A 19,988-nucleotide genomic window follows, 5' to 3' on the forward strand; every position below is an offset into this window, starting at 1 on the left:
ATCAAGCGTCATTGTATAAACTTACATTTCACATTAAGGTTTCGTGTTTTGTGGACCAGCTTGGTTTGACTGCAAGATAAATATTTTATTTTTAATTATAGTACCTTGTGAGTTGTGTCGGTCGTTTTAGTATTTTTATTACTGCAAAATTATAATAACTAATATTATTATTTTATGTGTATGTATCTTTAGTTAAAGTTGGAATGGAATGGAATAGTGATGAGTTGTAAGTAGTAATAACTAATAATACTACTAATATTGTCTAGGTTGGATGGAATCGGAATATGTTGCATGTTCTTTCTTGTTACAACTCAACTCGTGGTTAATTAATGTTTGTTGTCGCGTCCATGTCCATATTCATTTCATTGTTATTGTTATTGTTATGATACGATTTGATTTTATATTTAATTCGTTAAAGAGTGATGCTATATTGGTTGGTTTTGCGTTCTGTAAATCTATATTAATGATTTAAATATATGGTAACTACTAGAAAACTAAATTTAGCGACAAATTATCATCTTAGGATCATAAATTAAACGAAAGAAACATTTTTATTAACATTTGTTAGGCTATAGGGTGTGGTGATGACCCTCAAGACCACCATTACCTTCATGTCAGCATTGGCAGATCCAAAAAATTTTTCACCGGGTTCATTATTTTAAATACTCTAATATCATACGACCAGATGTCAAAAAATCTGGTCGGATCGACGGTTTGGGTCGGTTCATGAAAACATATTTGATTAAACATATTTAATTTCAAAATCTTGAATATATTTATCAGAACAACCTTTAATAAAACATACATAATGAGCCCGACCCGAAACCATACAATCACACATACTAACACATATATTAAGCTAGAAGTTATTATGTACTCAGAAGTCGATTACCTACATGTTTACAGCTCATAAAATTCGATTAGACATTTAGGAATAAATCTTGATTAATTCGATTATATTTTTAAGAATAAATCTTGATATGTTTGCAACCCTATTCTTAACAAACATAACATTAGCAAAAGAAGGTGTTTGAAATCCATACGCGAGTCATATTAGTGGTACGATTAAGACCAAATTGATCAGCTAATAATCTACAGATGGAATCTCACCAGGCTCCACATTACCACCAGATGGCAACCCCTTCAGCTGATCAAGAACCTTAATGGTGTTCCTTACTTTTACTCTAATTCACTATTCTATATGGTATGGTTATGACTCAAACCACCATCCCCATTTAAAAAAAAATTATTTTGTATAAAATATATTTAACCAATTAAGGAAAGGGAGGTGAATGGTTGTCATGGTTTAATCCATACGAATCATGGTGGTTCCCTAATTGACAGTGGGGAAGCTTGAAAATTTCCACCAAGGGGTCGGTAGTCACCGAACCTAAAAATTCTATATGAGTACAATTTTTTTATAAAACCGGGGGGTCGAAAACGTATATACCTAAAAAATTATTCATTAAACGTACATACATAACACTACTGAGCGAAAAGTTCGGGGGGTCGGGTGCCCCTCCCGGCCCCCTTGAAAGCTACGCCCTTGCTAATTGGGGTGGTGTAGCACATCATCTACCATTTTTGGTAGACATGAGATCGGTACGATACAGGTACCGTGTCGGTACCGATACAATAAATACCGTTACCGAAACTGAGGAAATGTGGATACCGATTACTGTACCGTATTTGTAGATGCGGTACCGGTACGGAACCGGTATTTCGGTACTTTACCATATTGGTGTCACTTTTGTGTCATCCATTGTTTTACCTAAAAAAAAACTTATGTGTGTGACAACCCTCATGATTACATGTATCCATACGATTTATTAATGATAATTAAAGTGCTTGATGACTGTGCTGAATTACTTAACTGTTTTCTGATACTGCGCCATACTTACATGTGCTTGTTAACACACTAGTCTTGTGCAGAAAATTGACTAAATAGTTCTATATACTTTCCTAAATGTTGGGAATTAAAAGTGTTACAAATAATTACATAAAAGACACTATACGGAACAACTTAGCACTTTAACGAACCGGTATCTAACCGAACAACCAGACATTACCCGGGACACCAAAATATTGCAAGAAACATTGTTTAATTATTTCTTGACTAGTCATGATCCCCGAACACCATAACACCCGCTAGATATTTACTAACAAATACATGTAATCTTATACTTGAACATGAACTAATAATTTCCAACTTACCATTCAAAGTTTCATTTTACCCCCCCCCCCATATGAACTTACGGTCCATGGGACCCACAAAATTCACCAACATACTTCCTAGATCTCTTCTTATATTTTATTAGATATTACTTGATTTGTTGCTTGATATTGTGAACAAAATATTGGAAGGATGATGATTATAAGCATGGCTTAATCTTCTTAGATCACATCATATCTTCAACACAACTTCACCCATCTTCCTCACTCTCTATCTCTCCCTCTCGGCCCTCACTAGAACCGCCACCACCACCACTTTATCACCATAATCTTCATCCATCCCAAGCTCCATTCAAGTGTTAGAAGGTGCCTAGTGAAGCTTGAAGATTGTGGATCACTAAGGAGCTCACTTACTTGCTTTTTCTCACATCATTTTCATCATCTTTTCACTAGTGTTCTTCCCTAGCCTTTGAGCTAGTTGTAAGTCCTTGTTTAACCTTTGTTCACTTCTAGTTTGAGTAGTTAAAAGATGTAGTATGACGAGTATCACAAGAACACTAAAAGGTTTAAACAAGAAACATGAACTCAAAGCTTACATAAAGAGGAGATATGATGAAATGATGCTAGTATGATGTTGTTGGGTGTATGTTGATGCTTGCTTGTTGATTTCTAGAAATATGTTGTTGATCATTATATGAAACTTGTTAACTTATAATTAAAAACATGATTTAACAAGTAGGAGGTGATTAGGGGTTTACATAAAAGAATCACCTCCATATTTAGACATGAACTTGGTAACAAAATGATTTCTTGTAAAACAACAAACAAAGTGATCTAGTAAATTTGTAGATCTAAAACTTGTGAATGATTTTCCTAAATAAACCAAGTTTAAAATACGGTTTTTGAAAGATCATTATCCTTACACTATGTTGAAATAAAGTAAGTATATGGATACTAGTGACACATGAAAATGTTGTAAATAAATATTTTTGTAAAATATGTTCACAAGTTGTGAACGTCTAAAAATCCCGAGAATGAGATTTTAAATAAAGTAAACACACTTTGGAGGGTAACTAAACCCACTAAACGCCTTACCAAGTTACTACGTGTTTTTACAAAACATCAAGTCCTTGTTGGTTTATAAATGGAATAGTTTGCTCTTGGTAAACTGTTGTTGATTGTTTGAATGATTTTCGGAAAAGAAAATGATATGCTTATTAGCATGGACGCCTCCATTTACAGAGGAAACTCTGGCGAAATTTTCTAAAAATTCCAACACTTAGAAATTATTTTTCTAACAAGTGTTCACATATACGTTATAACTTTGCTTTTCAAAATAAACTACGCCATGAGTTTTGTTAGAAAAATACAAAGTATCGGAGGTTGATTTTTACAAGTAAAATGGTTAAATATATATTTAGAATATATATTTTATACTAGAACACTTGTGTGGATACTTGTTTAGTTTGTGAGATAGTTATATTATTTTAGGGTAAAATAATACAACTTAACAAAGTACCTTGACATTAGAATTGTGTGGTACATGATAGAAGTAATGAGTAGATAAACCGTACGTAGGATACGTGTTATGCATGAGAAACTGATTGTTATCTGTACCTTATTAGGACGTGCTTGATTTCTGATTATTAGAGTAACTAATCTAACCGAGCAAACCAAGGTGAGTTCACGCACTTTCTAAGGCATGGGATTCCCGGTGGTTGGGAATGGGTTAAAGAATTAAAACGGAACCTACATATCCTCCTTGGGTAGGATATGTACCGCCATCCTCCAAGGGTAGGATGCCAATATTAATCTTGCGTATTCTCCTTGGGTAGAATACGTACGTTCATCCTCCTTGGGTAGGACAACAACCTTAAAACTTACTAGACAAAACTCTATCATTAAGTCCCTCATTTTATATCGACTTAATCGCCGAGGCCAATGGCGAGCGGGTCATTATTTAATAGCGCTATTAGGCTTAACAAACCTCACACCGTGCCGTTCAGACGAGCGTGTACTAATGGACTATGGCAAACTGTCAATGATGATAGACATTGACGTAGGGCACAACTATTGTTCGTCAGTTGTCGATATGGTAACAGTCTAGTGGTTCACTTGGGGAAGCCCCCACTGATCATGGATATGGTTTGGGTAATAAAGAAGGAACTGGTTAATCATATTTTCAACTATGGGGTAACCCCCCCACGGCAAGTAAGCCAGCAAAAGACAAACCATGTTTTCGGAAACAACTTAAAACTAAACAACCAACCGTGAACTCACTCAACTTTGTTGTTGAATCGTTGTTACATGCCTTACAGGTCGTTAGATGCTTATGGAGCTTGCACGAGGAGGAGGTCATTGTGGGATATGGACTGTTATGTCCCGTCCTTAATATTTGAACTTTATGAACTTATTAAACTTATGTTTTGGTTTCACATCTTATGCTTCCGCTGTTTAATTTTAACTTGGTTAACTAGCTTTTGATCACCAATTATATTGTGTGGTTGGATTTTATCTATCTTAAATACATTGTTCAATATGATTGGTGGCTTAATCCTGGTCATGTCACGCCTCCAAGCGGTGATACTCCACAGGGTGGATTTTGAGGGTGTGACAGATTGGTATCAGAGCCATTGGTTATAGTGAACTTGGTTTTAAAAAGAGAAAAGCTTTTTGACAAAACCAGACTATAACCTGTATAGTGCTCAACAATCCACAACGACGCTTCCCTCCACGTGCAAGACTCGACATAATAGGTGGTATGATTTATGTTTATGTTGTCGGTTAGATAGTTCACACTATGCATTAGTTAACGTGATAATTGCTACTTGAACCTTGTGTGCTTACTCTCTCCTGTTACCCCACGCTTACGCACTTTCGCGACACTTTTCTCACTCACGTTGCTTCGTTGTGAAGATCATGAGCGGACGCGGAGGACGTGGTGGTATCAACCTGACTCAAGCCCAGTTGACGACTTTGATCAATGAACGAGTGGCTGAGGCACTCGCGGCTGTCCCTGCAGGAGGTATAACCTGCCATATCAACCCATCTTCGGACATATAGATCCTATCCTCGCGAACCAACTCTTGTGCTTAACCTTGTCTTTTATTATCGCGCCACAGGTCAAAATGCTCCGCCTCCCGTATGTACGTTCAAAACGTTCATGGATTGCCGACCTAGTACTTTCAGCGGCACAGAAGGAGCTGTAAGTCTTCTTCACTGGTTCGAGAAGATTGAGTATGTTTTTGAGATGTGTGAATGCCCTGAAGATCGTAGGGTGAAATTTGCTACTGGAACACTCGAAGGTGCTGCGTTGACCTGGTGGAAAGCACAGGTTCAACTGCTAGGGCTGGCGGTTGCTAATGCCACCCCATGGAACGACTTCAAAGAACTGATCAAGGAAGAGTACTGTAGTCGCGGCGACATCCACAAGCTAGAGGTGGAATTTTTCAATTTGAAGATGACAGGGTCTGAAATCGAGGCATACACAAAGAGATCGAACGAATTAGCTATCTTGTGTCCCATTATGGTGGATCCTCCTATCAAGCGTATCGAGCTGTACCTTAAGGGCTTGGTGCCAGAAATTCAAAGCCATGTGACCTCGGCTAATCTTGGCACCATTCAGCAAATCATTCGGTTGGCTCATCGTCTCACTAGTCAGGCAGTTGAGCAGAACAAGCTGCCCAAGCGTATTAGCGCTACTACTACTGATGCTCCCAGTGATAACAAACGGAAGTGGGATGGAAATTCGGGCAAGGGTTCTACTTCAGTTCAGTCCCAGTCCCAGCAGCGAAAGACTGATGACTACCAGAGTCCTGGTCAGCAATCTTCTGGTAGTCAAGGACAGGGTGGATACCGAGGGAACCACCCCAAGTGCAACCGGTGCAACAAGCATCATAGCGGGCAGTGCCACAAGGGTCGCTGTCTGAGATGTAACAAGCTGGGTCATGAAGCCAAGGATTGCAGGAGCCCACGTCCTGCGAATCAGAATCGTCAACAGCAACAACAAGCTCCACAAAACCACCAGCAGCAACAACAGCAGGGCAATAAAGGATGCTTTCAGTGTGGCGCTCAAGGCCACTTTAAGAGGAACTGTCCTCAGCTGAACCAGAATCAGAACAACAACAACCAAGGAAACGGGAACAACAATGGAGGCAACAATGGAGGCAACAACGGGGGTAACAATAATGGCAATGGCGCCCGAGGTCGTGCCTTCGTGATTGGTCAGGGTGATGCAAGGAACAATCCCAACGTTGTGATGGGTAAGTTTCCTCTGGACGACTTCTTTGTTACTGTTTTATTTGATTCGGGTGCCGATACTAGTTATATGTCCTTAAGAGTTAGCCAAATGCTTAAGCGCACTCCAACACTTCTGAACACCAAACACACGGTGGAACTAGCAAACGGTAAAAGTCTTGAAGCCGCACACATAGTTAAGGGCTATAACCTCATCCTAGCTGGTCAGACCTTCTCTATCGATCTTATTCCTATCGTTCTGGGTAGTTTCGACATCGTTATCGGGATGGATTGGTTATCTCATCAGCAAGCGGAAATTCTTTGCAACGAGAAGATTGTCCGCATCCCTCGTTCTGGTAAATAACCCCTCGTGATTCATGGCGACAAGAGTGGTGCTGTTGTAGGCATCATCTCTTTCCTTTAGGCCCAGAAGTGTTTGCGAAAGGGCCACACTACTATTCTAGCCCTCGTCTCTGATACATCCTCGGAAGAAAGGAAGATAGAAGACATGCCCGTTTTACGTGATTTTCCTGAGGTATTTCCTGAGGAATTACCTGGTCTTCCGCCTCATCGACAAGTCGAGTTTCAAATCGAGCTAGCTCCTGGAGCAGCGCCCATAGCTTGAGCACCTTATCGTCTAGCTCCATCAGAACTTGAAGAACTGTCCACGCAACTACAAGAACTCTTGGAAAAGGGTTTTATACGTCCTAGCTCTTCGCCTTGGGGAGCTCTAGTGTTATTCGTGAAGAAGAAAGACGGTACCTTCAGAATGTGTATTGACTACCGCGAACTCAACAAGGTGACCGTGAAGAATCGTTATCCTTTCCCACGCATTGATGACTTATTCGACCAGTTGCAATGGTCGAGTTTCTACTCAAAGATTGACCTGAGGTCAGGCTACCATCAACTGAGAGTCCGAGACGAGGATATCTCTAAGACAGCATTCAAGACTCGTTATGGGCATTACAAGTTTCTGGTTATGCCTTTCGGATTGACGAATGCACCTGCGGTCTTCATGGATCTCATGAACCGAGTGTGCAAACCTTACCTGGATAAGTTTGGCATAGTTTTCATCGACGATATCCTGATCTATTCGAAGAGTCAGGAAGAACACGAGCAACACCTGAGGCTTATTTTGGAACTTCTTCGAACAGAGCAGTTGTATGCCAAATTTTCGAAATGTGACTTCTGGCTTCGCGAAGTCCACTTTCTAGGCCATGTGGTAAACAAGGATGGAATTCATGTGGATCCATCTAAGGTTGACTCGATCAAGAACTGGCCTGCACCCCGTACACCAACAGAAATCTGCCAATTCTTGGGTTTGGCAGGATATTACAGAAGGTTCATCAAGGATTTCTCAAAGATTGCGCAACCTCTTACTTCACTAACTCAGAAGGGTGTCACCTATCGTTGGGGTGATGCACAGGAGTCCGCATTTCAGCACTTAAAAGACAGACTTTGTAGCGCGCCTATCCTCTCATTGCCCGAAGGCACAGATGATTTTGTGGTTTACTGCAACGCTTCCATCCAAGGACTTGGTTGCGTGTTGATGCAACGTGACAAGGTCATTGCCTACGCATCACGCCAACTTAAGGTTCACGAAAGGAACTACACTACACACGACTTGGAGTTTGGAGCAGTTGTTTTCGCACTTAAGATATGGAGACATTATCTGTACGGTACCAAGTGCACCATTTACACCGATCACAGGAGTCTCGAGCATATCTTCAAGCAAAAGGAGCTAAATATGCGACAACGTCGATGGGTCGAGCTCTTGAATGATTACGAATGTGCGATTAAGTACCATCCGGGCAAAGCCAATGTTGTGGCCGACGCCCTCAGTCGAAAGGATACTATACCAAAGCGTGTGCGTGCGTTACAACTTACCATCGAATCTAGTCTTCCTACTCAGATACGAGATGCTCAGGTTGAAGCATTGAAAGCAGAGAACATCAGGGCGGAGTCCCTACGAGGATCAAGAAAACGGTTAGAACAAAAGGAAGACGGCGCCTACTATGTAAACGGGCGCATCTGGGTCCCACTTTACGGAAACTTACGCGAGCTTGTGATGGATGAAGCGCACAAGTCTCGTTACTCAGTACATCCTGGTTCGGATAAGATGTACCACGACTTAAAGACTACATACTGGTGGCCTGGTATGAAAGCCAACATAGCAACCTACGTCAGTATATGCTTGACTTGTGCGAGAGTCAAGACCGAATATCAGAAACCATCAGGCCTACTTCAACAACCAGAAATCCCGAAATGGAAATGGGAGCAAATTTCCATGGATTTCGTTACTGGCCTGCCTAGATCTCAACGCGGAAATGACACTATTTGGGTGATAGTGGATCGACTGACCAAGTCTGCACATTTTCTGGCTATCAAGGAAACGGATAAGTTTTCCACTCTAGCAGACGTCTACCTAAAGGAAGTAGTATCAAGGCACGGAGTGCCAACCTCCATCATCTCTGATCCTGACTCGCGTTTTACGTCTGAATTGTGGCAAGCTATGCACAAGTCCTTTGGTTCTCGATTAGATATGAGCACGGCATATCATCCGCAGACGGATGGGCAATCTGAACGCACCATCCAAACCCTTGAAGACATGCTTAGGGCATGTGTAATCGACTTTGGTAATGGCTGGGAGAAACACCTCCCGTTAGTGGAGTTTTCGTATAACAACAGTTACCACACCAGTATCCAGGCCGCTCCGTTCGAGGCATTGTACGGACGGAAGTGTTTATCACCTATTTGTTGGGCAGAGGTTGGCGACAGTCAAATCACTGGCCCAGAACTTATAGTGGATATAACCGAGAGGATTGCTCAGATACAACAACGAATGGCGGCAGCTCGTGACCATCAGAAAAGCTACGCTGATAAGCGCAGGAAACCACTCGAGTTCCAGATTGGGGATCGAGTGCTACTCAAAGTCTCACCTTGGAAAGGTGTAGTTCGTTTTGGCAAACGAGGCAAACTGAATCCGCGTTATGTCGGACCGTTCGAAATCATTGAGAAAATTGGCAAAGTCGCTTACAAGTTAAATCTAACTGAAGAACTCAGCGGAGTTCACAACGTATTCCACGTGTCAAATCTGAAAACGTGTCTGTCAGATGAGACCCTCATAGTTCCCTTAAAGGAGCTCACAATCGACGACCAGTTGCGATTCGTCGAGGAACCAGTTGAAATCACAGACCGAGACGTTAAGATTCTCAAGCGTACCAGAATACCCCTTGTTCGAGTTCGTTGGAATTCCCGTCGTGGCCCAGAGTATACCTAGGAACGAGAAGACCAAATGAAACTCAAGGAAAATCAGGAAACCACGCAACTTAACTAACTTCCTCAGGACGAAATTCCAAACAAACGGGGGGATGATGTGACACCCCAGGAAAATCAGGAAACCACGCAACTTAACTAGCTTCCTCAGTAATCACGTGCTAAATTTCGGGACGAAATTTTCTTAACAAGGGGAGAATGTGACAACCCTCATGATTACATGTATCCCTACGATTTATTAATGATAATTAAAGTGCTTGATGACTGTGCTGAATTACTTAACTGCTTTCTGATTACTGCGTCATACTTACATGTGCTTGTTAACACACTAGTCTTGTGCATAAAGTTGACTAAATAGTTCTATATACTTTCCTAAATGTTGGGAATTAAAAGTGTTATAAATAATTACATAAAAGACACTATACGGAACAACTTAGCACTTTAACGAACCGGTATCTAACCGAACAACCGGACATTATCCGGGACACCAAAATATTGCAAGAAACATTGTTTAATTATTTCTTGACTAGTCATGATTCCCGAACACCATAACACCCACTAGATATTTACTAACTAATACATGTAATCTTATACTTGAACATGAACTAATAATTTCCAACTTACCATTCAAAGTTTCATTTTACCCCCCCCCCCATATGAACTTCGGTCCATGGGACCCACAAAATTCACCAACATACTTCCTAGATCTCTTCTCATATTTTATTAGATATTACTTGATTTGTTGCTTGATATTGTGAACAAAATATTGGAAGGATGATGATTATAAGCATGGCTCATATCTTCTTAGATCACATCATATCTTCAACACAACTTCACCCATCTTCCTCACTCTCTATCTCACCCTCTCGGCCCTCACTAGAACCGCCACCACCACCACTTTATCACCATCATCTTCATCCATTCCCAAGCTCCATTCAAGTGTTAGAAGGTTCCTTGTGAAGCTTGAAGCTTGTGGATCACTAAGGAGCTCACTTACTTGCTTTTTCTCACATCATTTTCATCATCTTTTCACTAGTGTTCTTCCCTAGCCTTTGAGCTAGTTGTAAGTCCTTGTTTAACCTTTGTTCACTTCTATTTTGAGTAGTTAAAAGATGTAGTATGAGGAGTATCACAAGAACACTAAAAGGTTTAAACAAGAAACATGAACATAAAGCTTACATAAAGAGGAGATATGATGAAATGATGCTAGTATGATGTTGTTGGGTGTATGTTGATACTTGCTTGTTGATTTCTAGAAATACGTTGTTGATCTTTATATGAAACTTGTTAACTTATAATTAAAAACATGGTTTAACAGGTAGAAGGTGATTAGGGGTTTACATAAAAGAATCACCTCCATATTTAGACATGAACTTGGTAACAAAATGATTTTTTGTAAAATAACAAACAAAGTGATCTAGTAAATTTGTAGATCTAAAACTTGTGAACGATTTTCCTAAATAAACCAAGTTTAAAAGACGGTTTTTGAAAGATCATGATCCTTACACTATGTTGAAATAAAGTAAGTATATGGATACTAGTGACACATTAAAATGTTGTAAATAAATATTTTTGTAAAATATGTTCACAAGTTGTGAACGTCTAAAAATCCCGAGAATGAGATTTTAAATAAAGTAAACACACTTTGGAGGGTAACTAAACCCACTAAACGCCTTACCAAGTTACTACACGTTTTTACGAAACATCAAGTTCATGTTGGTTTATAAATGGAATAGTTTGCTCTTGGTAAATTGTTGTTGATTGTTTGAATGATTTTCGGAAAAGAAAATGATATGCTTATTAGCATGGATGCCTCCATTTACAGAGGAAACTCTGGCGAAATTTTCTAAAAATTCCAACACTTAGAAATTATTTTTCTAACAAGTGTTCACATATACGTTATAACTTTGCTTTTCAAAATAAACTACGCCATTAGTTTTGTTACAAAAATACAAAATATCGGAGGTTGATTTTTACAAGTAAAATGGTTAAATATAGAGTAAACTGCTAAAATCATCCCTGAGGTTTGACTCAAATTGCTAGATCAGTCCAAAATCAACTTTTTTTTGCTATAACAGTCCCCGAGCCTAGTTTCTGTTGCTATTTCAGTCCGTTAAATTAACACCGTTAGAACCTCCGTTAATGAATGGGTAAAACTGCTAAATTCGTCCCTGGGGTTTGATTCAAGTTGCTAGATCAGTCCAAAATCAAGTTTTTTGAATTTGTTAATTATAAACTTATTTAGGTATATAATTTTTCTAGACTTGCATTAATTTTTTGAATTTGTTAATTATAAACTTATGTAGATTATAAACTTATTTAGGTATATAAATCATTAATATCACAAGATTATAAACTTATTTAAGACGGGTCCAGTTATATTTATGTTCGTTGAATAAATCATTAATATCACAAGAGAAAAAAAATGGTAAATGACAGGTTATTAATGCATCAATACTTGTACCAAATGCATTATATATTTTCTTAAATGTCTTAAAATTTAAGATAAATTACAAGTCTACCCTAAATATATAATTTAAATTTGTGTTTAGTTATAAAAATATAAACAGAATGTAGCTCTTTTGGATAACTTTATAATACAAATATTAAATTAAAATAATTGATAAATATTAAACATTAAATATTACAATTTAAATAAAAACAAATAAAAATTTTGTTAATTTCTTAATATTTAAATTTACATATAATGTTTGTATTTTTCATAATTAAAATATTGTTTAAATTAACTGTTGTCTTATTTAAATCCTTAAATAAATACTAAATATTTACATGGTAACAACAACAACAACAACAACAACATCAAAATAAAATCTGTATTTAAGGCTGGGCCGGTTAAATTAAGCTCTTCAAAAAAGCTACATTTATATTTTTAAAACTAATTTTATTTAAATTAAATTAAGTAATATCTTATTTAAATAGTTAAGTATATAATTAGTAAACATTTAATGATAATAATAATAATAATAATCAAAATAACTAACAAATAATTTTTCAAAATAACTAACAAAAGGATTTTTTTCTCTTGTGATATTAATGATTTATATACCTAAATAAGTTTATAATTAACAAATTCAAAAAATTAATGCAAGTCTAGAAAAATTATATACCTAAATAAGTTTATAATCTAAATAAGTTTATAATTAACAAATTCAAAAAATTAATGCAAGTCTAGAAAAATTATATACCTAAATAAGTTTATAATTAACAAATTCAAAAAACTTGATTTTGGACTGATCTAGCAACTTGAATCAAACCTCAGGGACGAATTTAGCAGTTTTACCCATTCATTAACGGAGGTTCTAACGGTGTTAATTTATTGGACTGAAATAGCAACAGAAACTAGACTTAGGGACTGTTTTAGCAAAAAAAGTTGATTTTGGACTGATCTAGCAATTTGAGTCAAACCACAGGGACGATTTTAGTAGTTTACTCATAAATATATATTTAGAATATATATTTTATACTAGAACAGTTGTGTGGATACTTGTTTAGTTTGTGAGATAGTTATATTATTTTAGGGTAAAATAATACAACTTAACAAAGTACCTTGACATTAGAATTGTGTGGTACGTGATAGAAGTAATGAGTAGATAAACCGTACGTAGGGTACGTGTTATGCATGAGAAACTGATTGTTATCTGTACCTTATTAGGACCTGCTTGATTTCTGATTATTAGAGTAACTAATCTAACCGAGCAAACCAAGGTGAGTTCACGCACTTTCTAAGGCATGGGATTCCCGATGGTTGGGAATGGGTTAAAGAATTAAAATGGAACCTACATATCCTCCTTGGATAGGATATGTACCGCCATCCTCCATGGGTAGGATGCCAATATTAATCATGCGTATTCTCCTTGGGTAGAATACGTACGTTCGTCCTCCTTGGGTAGGACAACAACCTTAAAACTTACTAGAGAAAACTCTATCATTAATTCCCTCATTTTATATCGACTTAATCGCCGAGGCCAATGGCGAGCGGGTCATTAGTTAATAGCGCTATTAGGCTTAACAAACCTCACACCGTGCCATTCGGACGGGCGTGTACTAATGGACTATGGCAAACTGTCAATGATGATAGACATTGACGTAGGGCACAACTATTGTTCGTCAGTTGTCGATATGGTAACAGTCTAGTGGTTTACTTGGGGAAGCCCCCACTGATCATGGATATGGTTTGGGTAATAAAGAAGGAACTGGATAATCATATTTTCAACTATGGGGTAACCCCCCCACGGCAAGTAAGCCAGCAAAAGACAAACCATGTTTTCGGAAACAACTTAAAACTAAACAACCAACCGTGAACTCACTCAACTTTGTTGTTGACTCGTTATTACATGCCTTACAGGTCGTTAGATGCTTATGGTGCTTGCACGAGGAGGAGGTCGTTGTGGGATATGGACTGTTATGTCCCGTGCTTAATATTTGAACTTTATGAACTTATTAAACTTATGTTTTGGTTTCACGTCTTATGCTTCCGCTGTTTAATTTGAACTTGGTTAACTAGCTTTTGATCACCAATTATATTGTGTGGTTGGATTTTATCTATCTTAAATACATTGTTCAATATGATTGGTGGCTTGATCCTGGTCATGTCACGCCTCCAAGCGGTGATACTCCGCAGGGTGGATTTTGGGGGTGTGACAATGTGCAACCCATCTATCCATTATTAATTGAACTAGAGTAATATATAGAGGAATGTAAAGAAAGGGTAAACATATTAAGTAGTCAAAAAAAATCAAAAGGTAAACATCCATGGGTTCGACTTTTAACATCTAAATTCCAACATGTCTAAAAAATCATCATAATGGATTAAAAATAACCAAACAAAAGAAATTTGATATTGGTTTTTGTAAAACAATGTTCAAGAAAATATAACTTCATATTGGGATCTAAGATAATAGCAAAATACATAAGTCGTTATTAAATTCGATATTAATACCGGTATTTACCGAAAAATACCGGTACCGTTACCGAATTTTGAAAAATCTATTACCGATACTGGTACTGTTTATGATCGGTTCGGTACCGGTATTTCAGTAAAAAAATCTTATCCCTAATTTTTAGTGGCAATTCATGACCCATCTCATGCCTCATACTGTAACATTAGTAATTAGTAATTACTAACAATTACCAATTGATCAATGAAGATAAGTCAAAACCATTAAATTGGAAACTGCATAAAATTCGTTGGTAATCCCTCAATAGTCACCGACGCATTTATTAGTGAGGGAAATGTGTGTCTGTCATTGTCATTTGCAATTGATATCCTCGATCGTAAATTATGAAGATGAAAATGCAAATGAGATTTTAATATGAAAATCAGTGCAACATTCTCAATTTGCAAGTAATATATAAAAAAGAGTTAAATGCAATTTTAGTCTCTGTGGTTTGGATTATTTTGCCAGTTTAGTCCAAAGGTTTCATTTTTAACATGTGGGTCCAAAAAGGTTTCACAGTTGCCATTTTAGTCCACTGGGTTAACTTCATCCATTTTTTCTGTTAACGAGAAGGCCAATTTGGTCATTTTGTATGTAATTCTGTTAACTAAAAGGGCAATTCAGCCATATATGACCGAATTGGCCTTCTCGTTAACAGAAAAAACGGATAAAGTTAACCCAGCGGACTAAAATGGCACCTGTGAAACCTTTTCGGACCCACAAGTTAAAAATGAAACCTTTGGACTAAACTGGCAAAATGGCCTAAACCACAGGGACTAAATTGGCATTTAACTCTATAAAAAATGTTACGACTCTAGAATATGTTTGGAAACCTTTTTCTTATAAAAGATAATTTCGATATTCTTTGTTGTATACTATCATTTTGTAAAATAGGTGAAGTTTGAAATACCTTTAATAAACTTTAAAAATAATCCATGGTAAAAGATCCACGATCAAACCGTGGTTCTTAGGGGGGACGGGGCGTAAGCGGCAACCCATTTCGGGGACTGGTTTTGCCGAGCGGTAGGGTGGCGCCGTTCAATCGGTGAGTGAGAGAGAGGGATGAAACCGGTGGCGGCTCACCGAAGGAGGAGAGGGGAAAGGTGGTGGGGCCAGCCCACTTTCAACCAATCAAAGCTTTTCTTTGTTTTTTTTTTTTTTTTTTTTGAATAAAAAAATAAGGGGAGTTAAGAGGGGAGTGGCGCCATCAAATGGGGGTGTTAGGGGAGTTTAAGAGGGGAGTTGACGTGGCACACGGGGATTGGTTTGACGTAAGAGAGGGGACTCACCTATTAGGTGAGCACCCCCTTCACCCTTAGCTACTCGATCCATTCTTATTAACCAGTTTCGCGGACTGAAATACATTGTCAGGTGTGCTTGCTGGTGGGTTCGATTTTTATGGTGTGTCTATTATTCGTATATGATTTCGCTTCCAGATTTGTGTTTGTTGTGTTCGTTTTTCTTTGTTTTTGCCCTCATTCGCCTGTATTATGGTTTGTTTTTGTTTTTGCTGCTTAGTTTGATTGTTTCGTTAAGGTATTGGATTGTTGCTGCTCGTATTTGGTATCGGGTATTGGATTATCTATTTCACCATCATTTGGATATCCTTGTTTTGGCTCTACAAATATTCAATTTTAATTCAATCTCACTTTAACAAAAGAAAAATAAGCCTAAATTATATATACAATAGTCCAATGCTACTTTAGCTGATGCAGCGTGTGTTACGAAAATGAAGATCAAACACGTTGATTCTGCGAATACCCGTGTAGTTATTCCCCAACCCCCAAGATTCCACCCAAAGGGCACAAAATTTGAAGTGAAAAATGAGTTATGTCAAAATTCAAGTCTGCATTTTCCAATTACTAGAGAAACATATAAATAGGAACAGAAATTCGAAATGGGCCTAAAAAAACAACGGGCCAAACACAAGCCAAAAAACAAAATGCCCAAAACACTTTAAAAAACATAAAAACGTAAATAATTAATAGAAATAAGTGTTTTTTGGCCCGGACGATGACCCAAACCGCCGTAGGCCGTTTGCAGCAAGATGGAGCTCGTTCTCACGTTCGTTTCGCCTGGTCGCACGCCCAAAATGGACCCCCGTAGCCCAAGTTAGAGCCATTTTAGTAAACCCCCTTTTGTTACACGATCTTGGGCCTCCAAATACAAGATAACCCGCTCCTCCACACTTGGGCCCACATCATTAGCAAATCCGTATTTTACCGTCAATGAAAAAAAAATCTTAGATACGCCACCGTGTATAACAAAAACATTTAAAAAGAGCCTTTAGTCTTTACTTTGATTTGGGCTCCCAAAATAATTGAGCCGCCCCTGTCTCTAAGCGATGGGTGGGCATCTCACAACCCCTGCTTTCCAATTGTAGGAAACAATTTTAGGGTTTTAACCCAATCAACGAAATTTTGGAAATCTAAGTTGATTCTACATTTTGATAATGTAGTTTAACTAAGAATTCGACAGAAAAAGATAATTTCTCATCATATCAACACTATCATTTCTGCAGCAGCAAGAACTACTCCTATCATGGAACTAAACATGATTTGCAACAAACTCTATATACCTTGTCACTTCATTCCACAAGTGATTGAGGGTTTCCAAGACCATAATCCAGAAAACCAAGCTGAATAATCTCCAAGTTTCCCATCATTTTCATCAGTCTTTTTGGCCCCTTCTAAAGCATCGAAAGGGACTCGAACACCAAGAGGTGACCTAGGAGTATCCGTTACCGAATCTGGTTGAGCCGCTACAAGCCGGTTAACCATTTCCAAAACCTCACTCATCTTTGGTCTTGATTTAGGGTCTCTAGACAAGCACTTGTTTGCAACCATTGACAACTTTATTGCTGACTTTAGTGAGTGCTGACCCTCAAGTCTTTTATCAACTATAAGATGGAAATTTTTGTCATCCAGGTTGGGTCTTACCCATTCTAGAAGCTTCTGCTCACCCGTGGGTCGGTTTCGATCCATTGGACGCCTGCCTGTTATTAGTTCATAAAGAAACACTCCGTAGCTATATACATCATTCTTCGATGTAAGACGCCCTGTCTGTATGTATTCTGGAGCAGAATATCCCATTGTTCCTACTACCTGCTCACATTATTTCAAAGATTTTTACAAACCTTACAATAGTTTTTAGGGGACGCGTTTATTTCAGAACCAATAATATGTTGAGAATCGCAAAAATTGCATAATGCACTTTTAGATAGTGCATATATGATAATCAAAGTAGCATAACAGAGAGAGTGTGACGATTACATTCAAAGCACTACATTAAAGTGCATTATGCAATGCTTACGGTTCTCAACGTATATACGTTCTGAAATAAATACCCCTCTAATCTTTGGTTTATATATCCATATTGTGTTTGCTTACTGCTGTTGTGACATGTGAATATCCTTCTTTAGGGCCTAACCGCGCCAATCCAAAATCCGAAAGCTTAGCATTCCATTGATCGTCTAGTAGAATATTTGAAGATTTGAAATCTCTAAAAATAATCTACCAAAAAACATGTAAAAATTTGACAACATCAGGGATCTTCAACAAGAATGGCCATAATATTATTATTATTATTTTTTTTTGCTGTAGAAAAACAGTACCTGGAAGTCCATTCCCTCATGTAGGTATGCTAAGCCGCGAGCAGTGTCTTGAGCTACTTTCAACCTCATAGACCACGAAAGTGGAGTCGGGGATCTAGTAGACAGATGATACTCTACACATTTATTAGGCATATATTCATAAACGAGAAGCCGCTGGATTTCTTTTTCATGATCTTCTGCAGAATATCCAACTAACTTAACTAGATTTGGATGTTGAACTATCCCAAGAACATTCACCTCTGCCACCCACTCCTTGTGCCCCTGTTCCATCACACAACCAATATTATGTTCAGCAGGAATTCATACCCATAAAACGATGACAAAATGAATTTATTGGCCGATAATAATCCATACTGACAATTTAACTAATAGCACTCCTAACTTTCTCTAATATATGATGATTATGTGAGTGAAATCAAGCGTGTATAGATTATTAAAATCCAATTCGCCTAAAAAAATAAAAAAAAAAACAACATTTCTTGATGGAAAAAAAAAACTCTATAAAACTTGCCTGAAATCCTCTTTTGCCAAGCTGCTTGACAGCAACTTTGAACTCTTTATTCGTTTCGCGAAGATCTTTGACGGTACCAACATAGACAGACCCGAACCCGCCCTCTCCAAGCTTTGCGGAAAGACTAAAGTTCTTGGTAGCCGATTTGAGCTCGGAAACTTTGAACACTCTAAGATTAGTTGGCATTCTAGAGAAACTAGGATAATACTTGGACTTTCTTAATTTGGCAGTTGGATCACGGACACTTTGGTATTTTGTTTCTGATGACCCAGATGCATTACAATCATTAGATCCAGAACTTAATGACTGGATTGTACTTACTTGTGTTGGACTTAATGATTCTTCATCTTTGTCTACACAGTTAGGGAACTGAAAGCACATCATAGTGTCTCTAGTTTCCCTGTCAGCTAGAACAAAATAGGTCAACGCAGGCTTTATAAATTATAGTGAACACAAATGGAAAATGAGCAAACAAATCCAAGAAGTTAGATAAAAACTTACCTAATTTAGCTGAAGATTAGTAGAGATCAAATCTGTGTTGTAGAAAAAAATAATAATGAAGAAGAAGAAGAGGATCCAAGTAGGGGATGGAAGCCAGATGAAGAAGACAAAAAATGTAACATGTACAACGTGGCATTATAATTATTAATTTTATATTAAAACACTAACCAAAGCTAGCACTAGTGTCTTTTTTTTTTTTTTTTTTTTTTTTTTTTTTTTTTTTTTTTGAAAATGAAATATTGAATGACACGATTAGAAACTAATCCACTCTAACTAGTATTAACCCTCCCTTCTCGCGTTGTGGTGGGGTATAAAACCGTGCCAAATAGCACCAATATCACATCACCGTTATCGACCATTAACACTGAAGTTGCGGCATGTTAATGCGAAAAAATTAGATCGAAATGTAAAACATAGAAAATAATACTTAAGTCGATTTAGAACCCGCGCATTGTGACGAACCTGTCAAATGGAAAAAAAATATACGATGTAAAAAACGCTAACCCACATACACACGTTGCGTCGTGTTAACTCACAAAATTTAGAACGAAAACGTAAAACAAAAAAATGCGAATTATGAAAAGTATATGAGACCAAAGTTGAAAGTAAAAAGAAAGGAATAATGGACTTTAATAATCCAAACTATTAGTCGTTGGCCGGCAACGGTCCCAACTTCAAAAATAACCAGTGGCGATCTCACATTTTCACATATTGTAAAGTA

General features: G+C 37.8%; 1 protein-coding gene across 2 annotated transcripts; it reads right to left on the bottom strand.

The window, feature by feature from the left end:
• Positions 1 to 16,859: 16,859 nt before the first annotated feature.
• On the bottom strand, positions 16,860 to 19,387 carry LOC110925451 (serine/threonine-protein kinase PCRK1). 2 transcript variants are annotated; one of them, XM_022169414.2, is made up of 5 exons: positions 19,268 to 19,387; positions 18,767 to 19,166; positions 18,256 to 18,516; positions 18,032 to 18,154; positions 16,860 to 17,746 (listed from the first exon to the last, which is right to left on the bottom strand). In XM_022169414.2, exons 2-5 carry the CDS (start codon positions 19,148 to 19,150, stop codon positions 17,225 to 17,227), a joined length of 1,290 nt encoding a protein of 429 aa, XP_022025106.1. In that variant the 5' UTR covers positions 19,151 to 19,166; positions 19,268 to 19,387; the 3' UTR covers positions 16,860 to 17,224. The 2 variants fall into 2 exon arrangements, with proteins under 2 accessions (XP_022025106.1, XP_022025100.1); XM_022169408.2 differs by having other exon boundaries at positions 18,767 to 19,173.
• Positions 19,388 to 19,988: the final 601 nt, after the last annotated feature.

The sequence above is a fragment of the Helianthus annuus genome, chromosome 7 (assembly GCF_002127325.2).
Source record: "Helianthus annuus cultivar XRQ/B chromosome 7, HanXRQr2.0-SUNRISE, whole genome shotgun sequence".
Classification (NCBI taxonomy): Eukaryota; Viridiplantae; Streptophyta; class Magnoliopsida; order Asterales; family Asteraceae; genus Helianthus; species Helianthus annuus.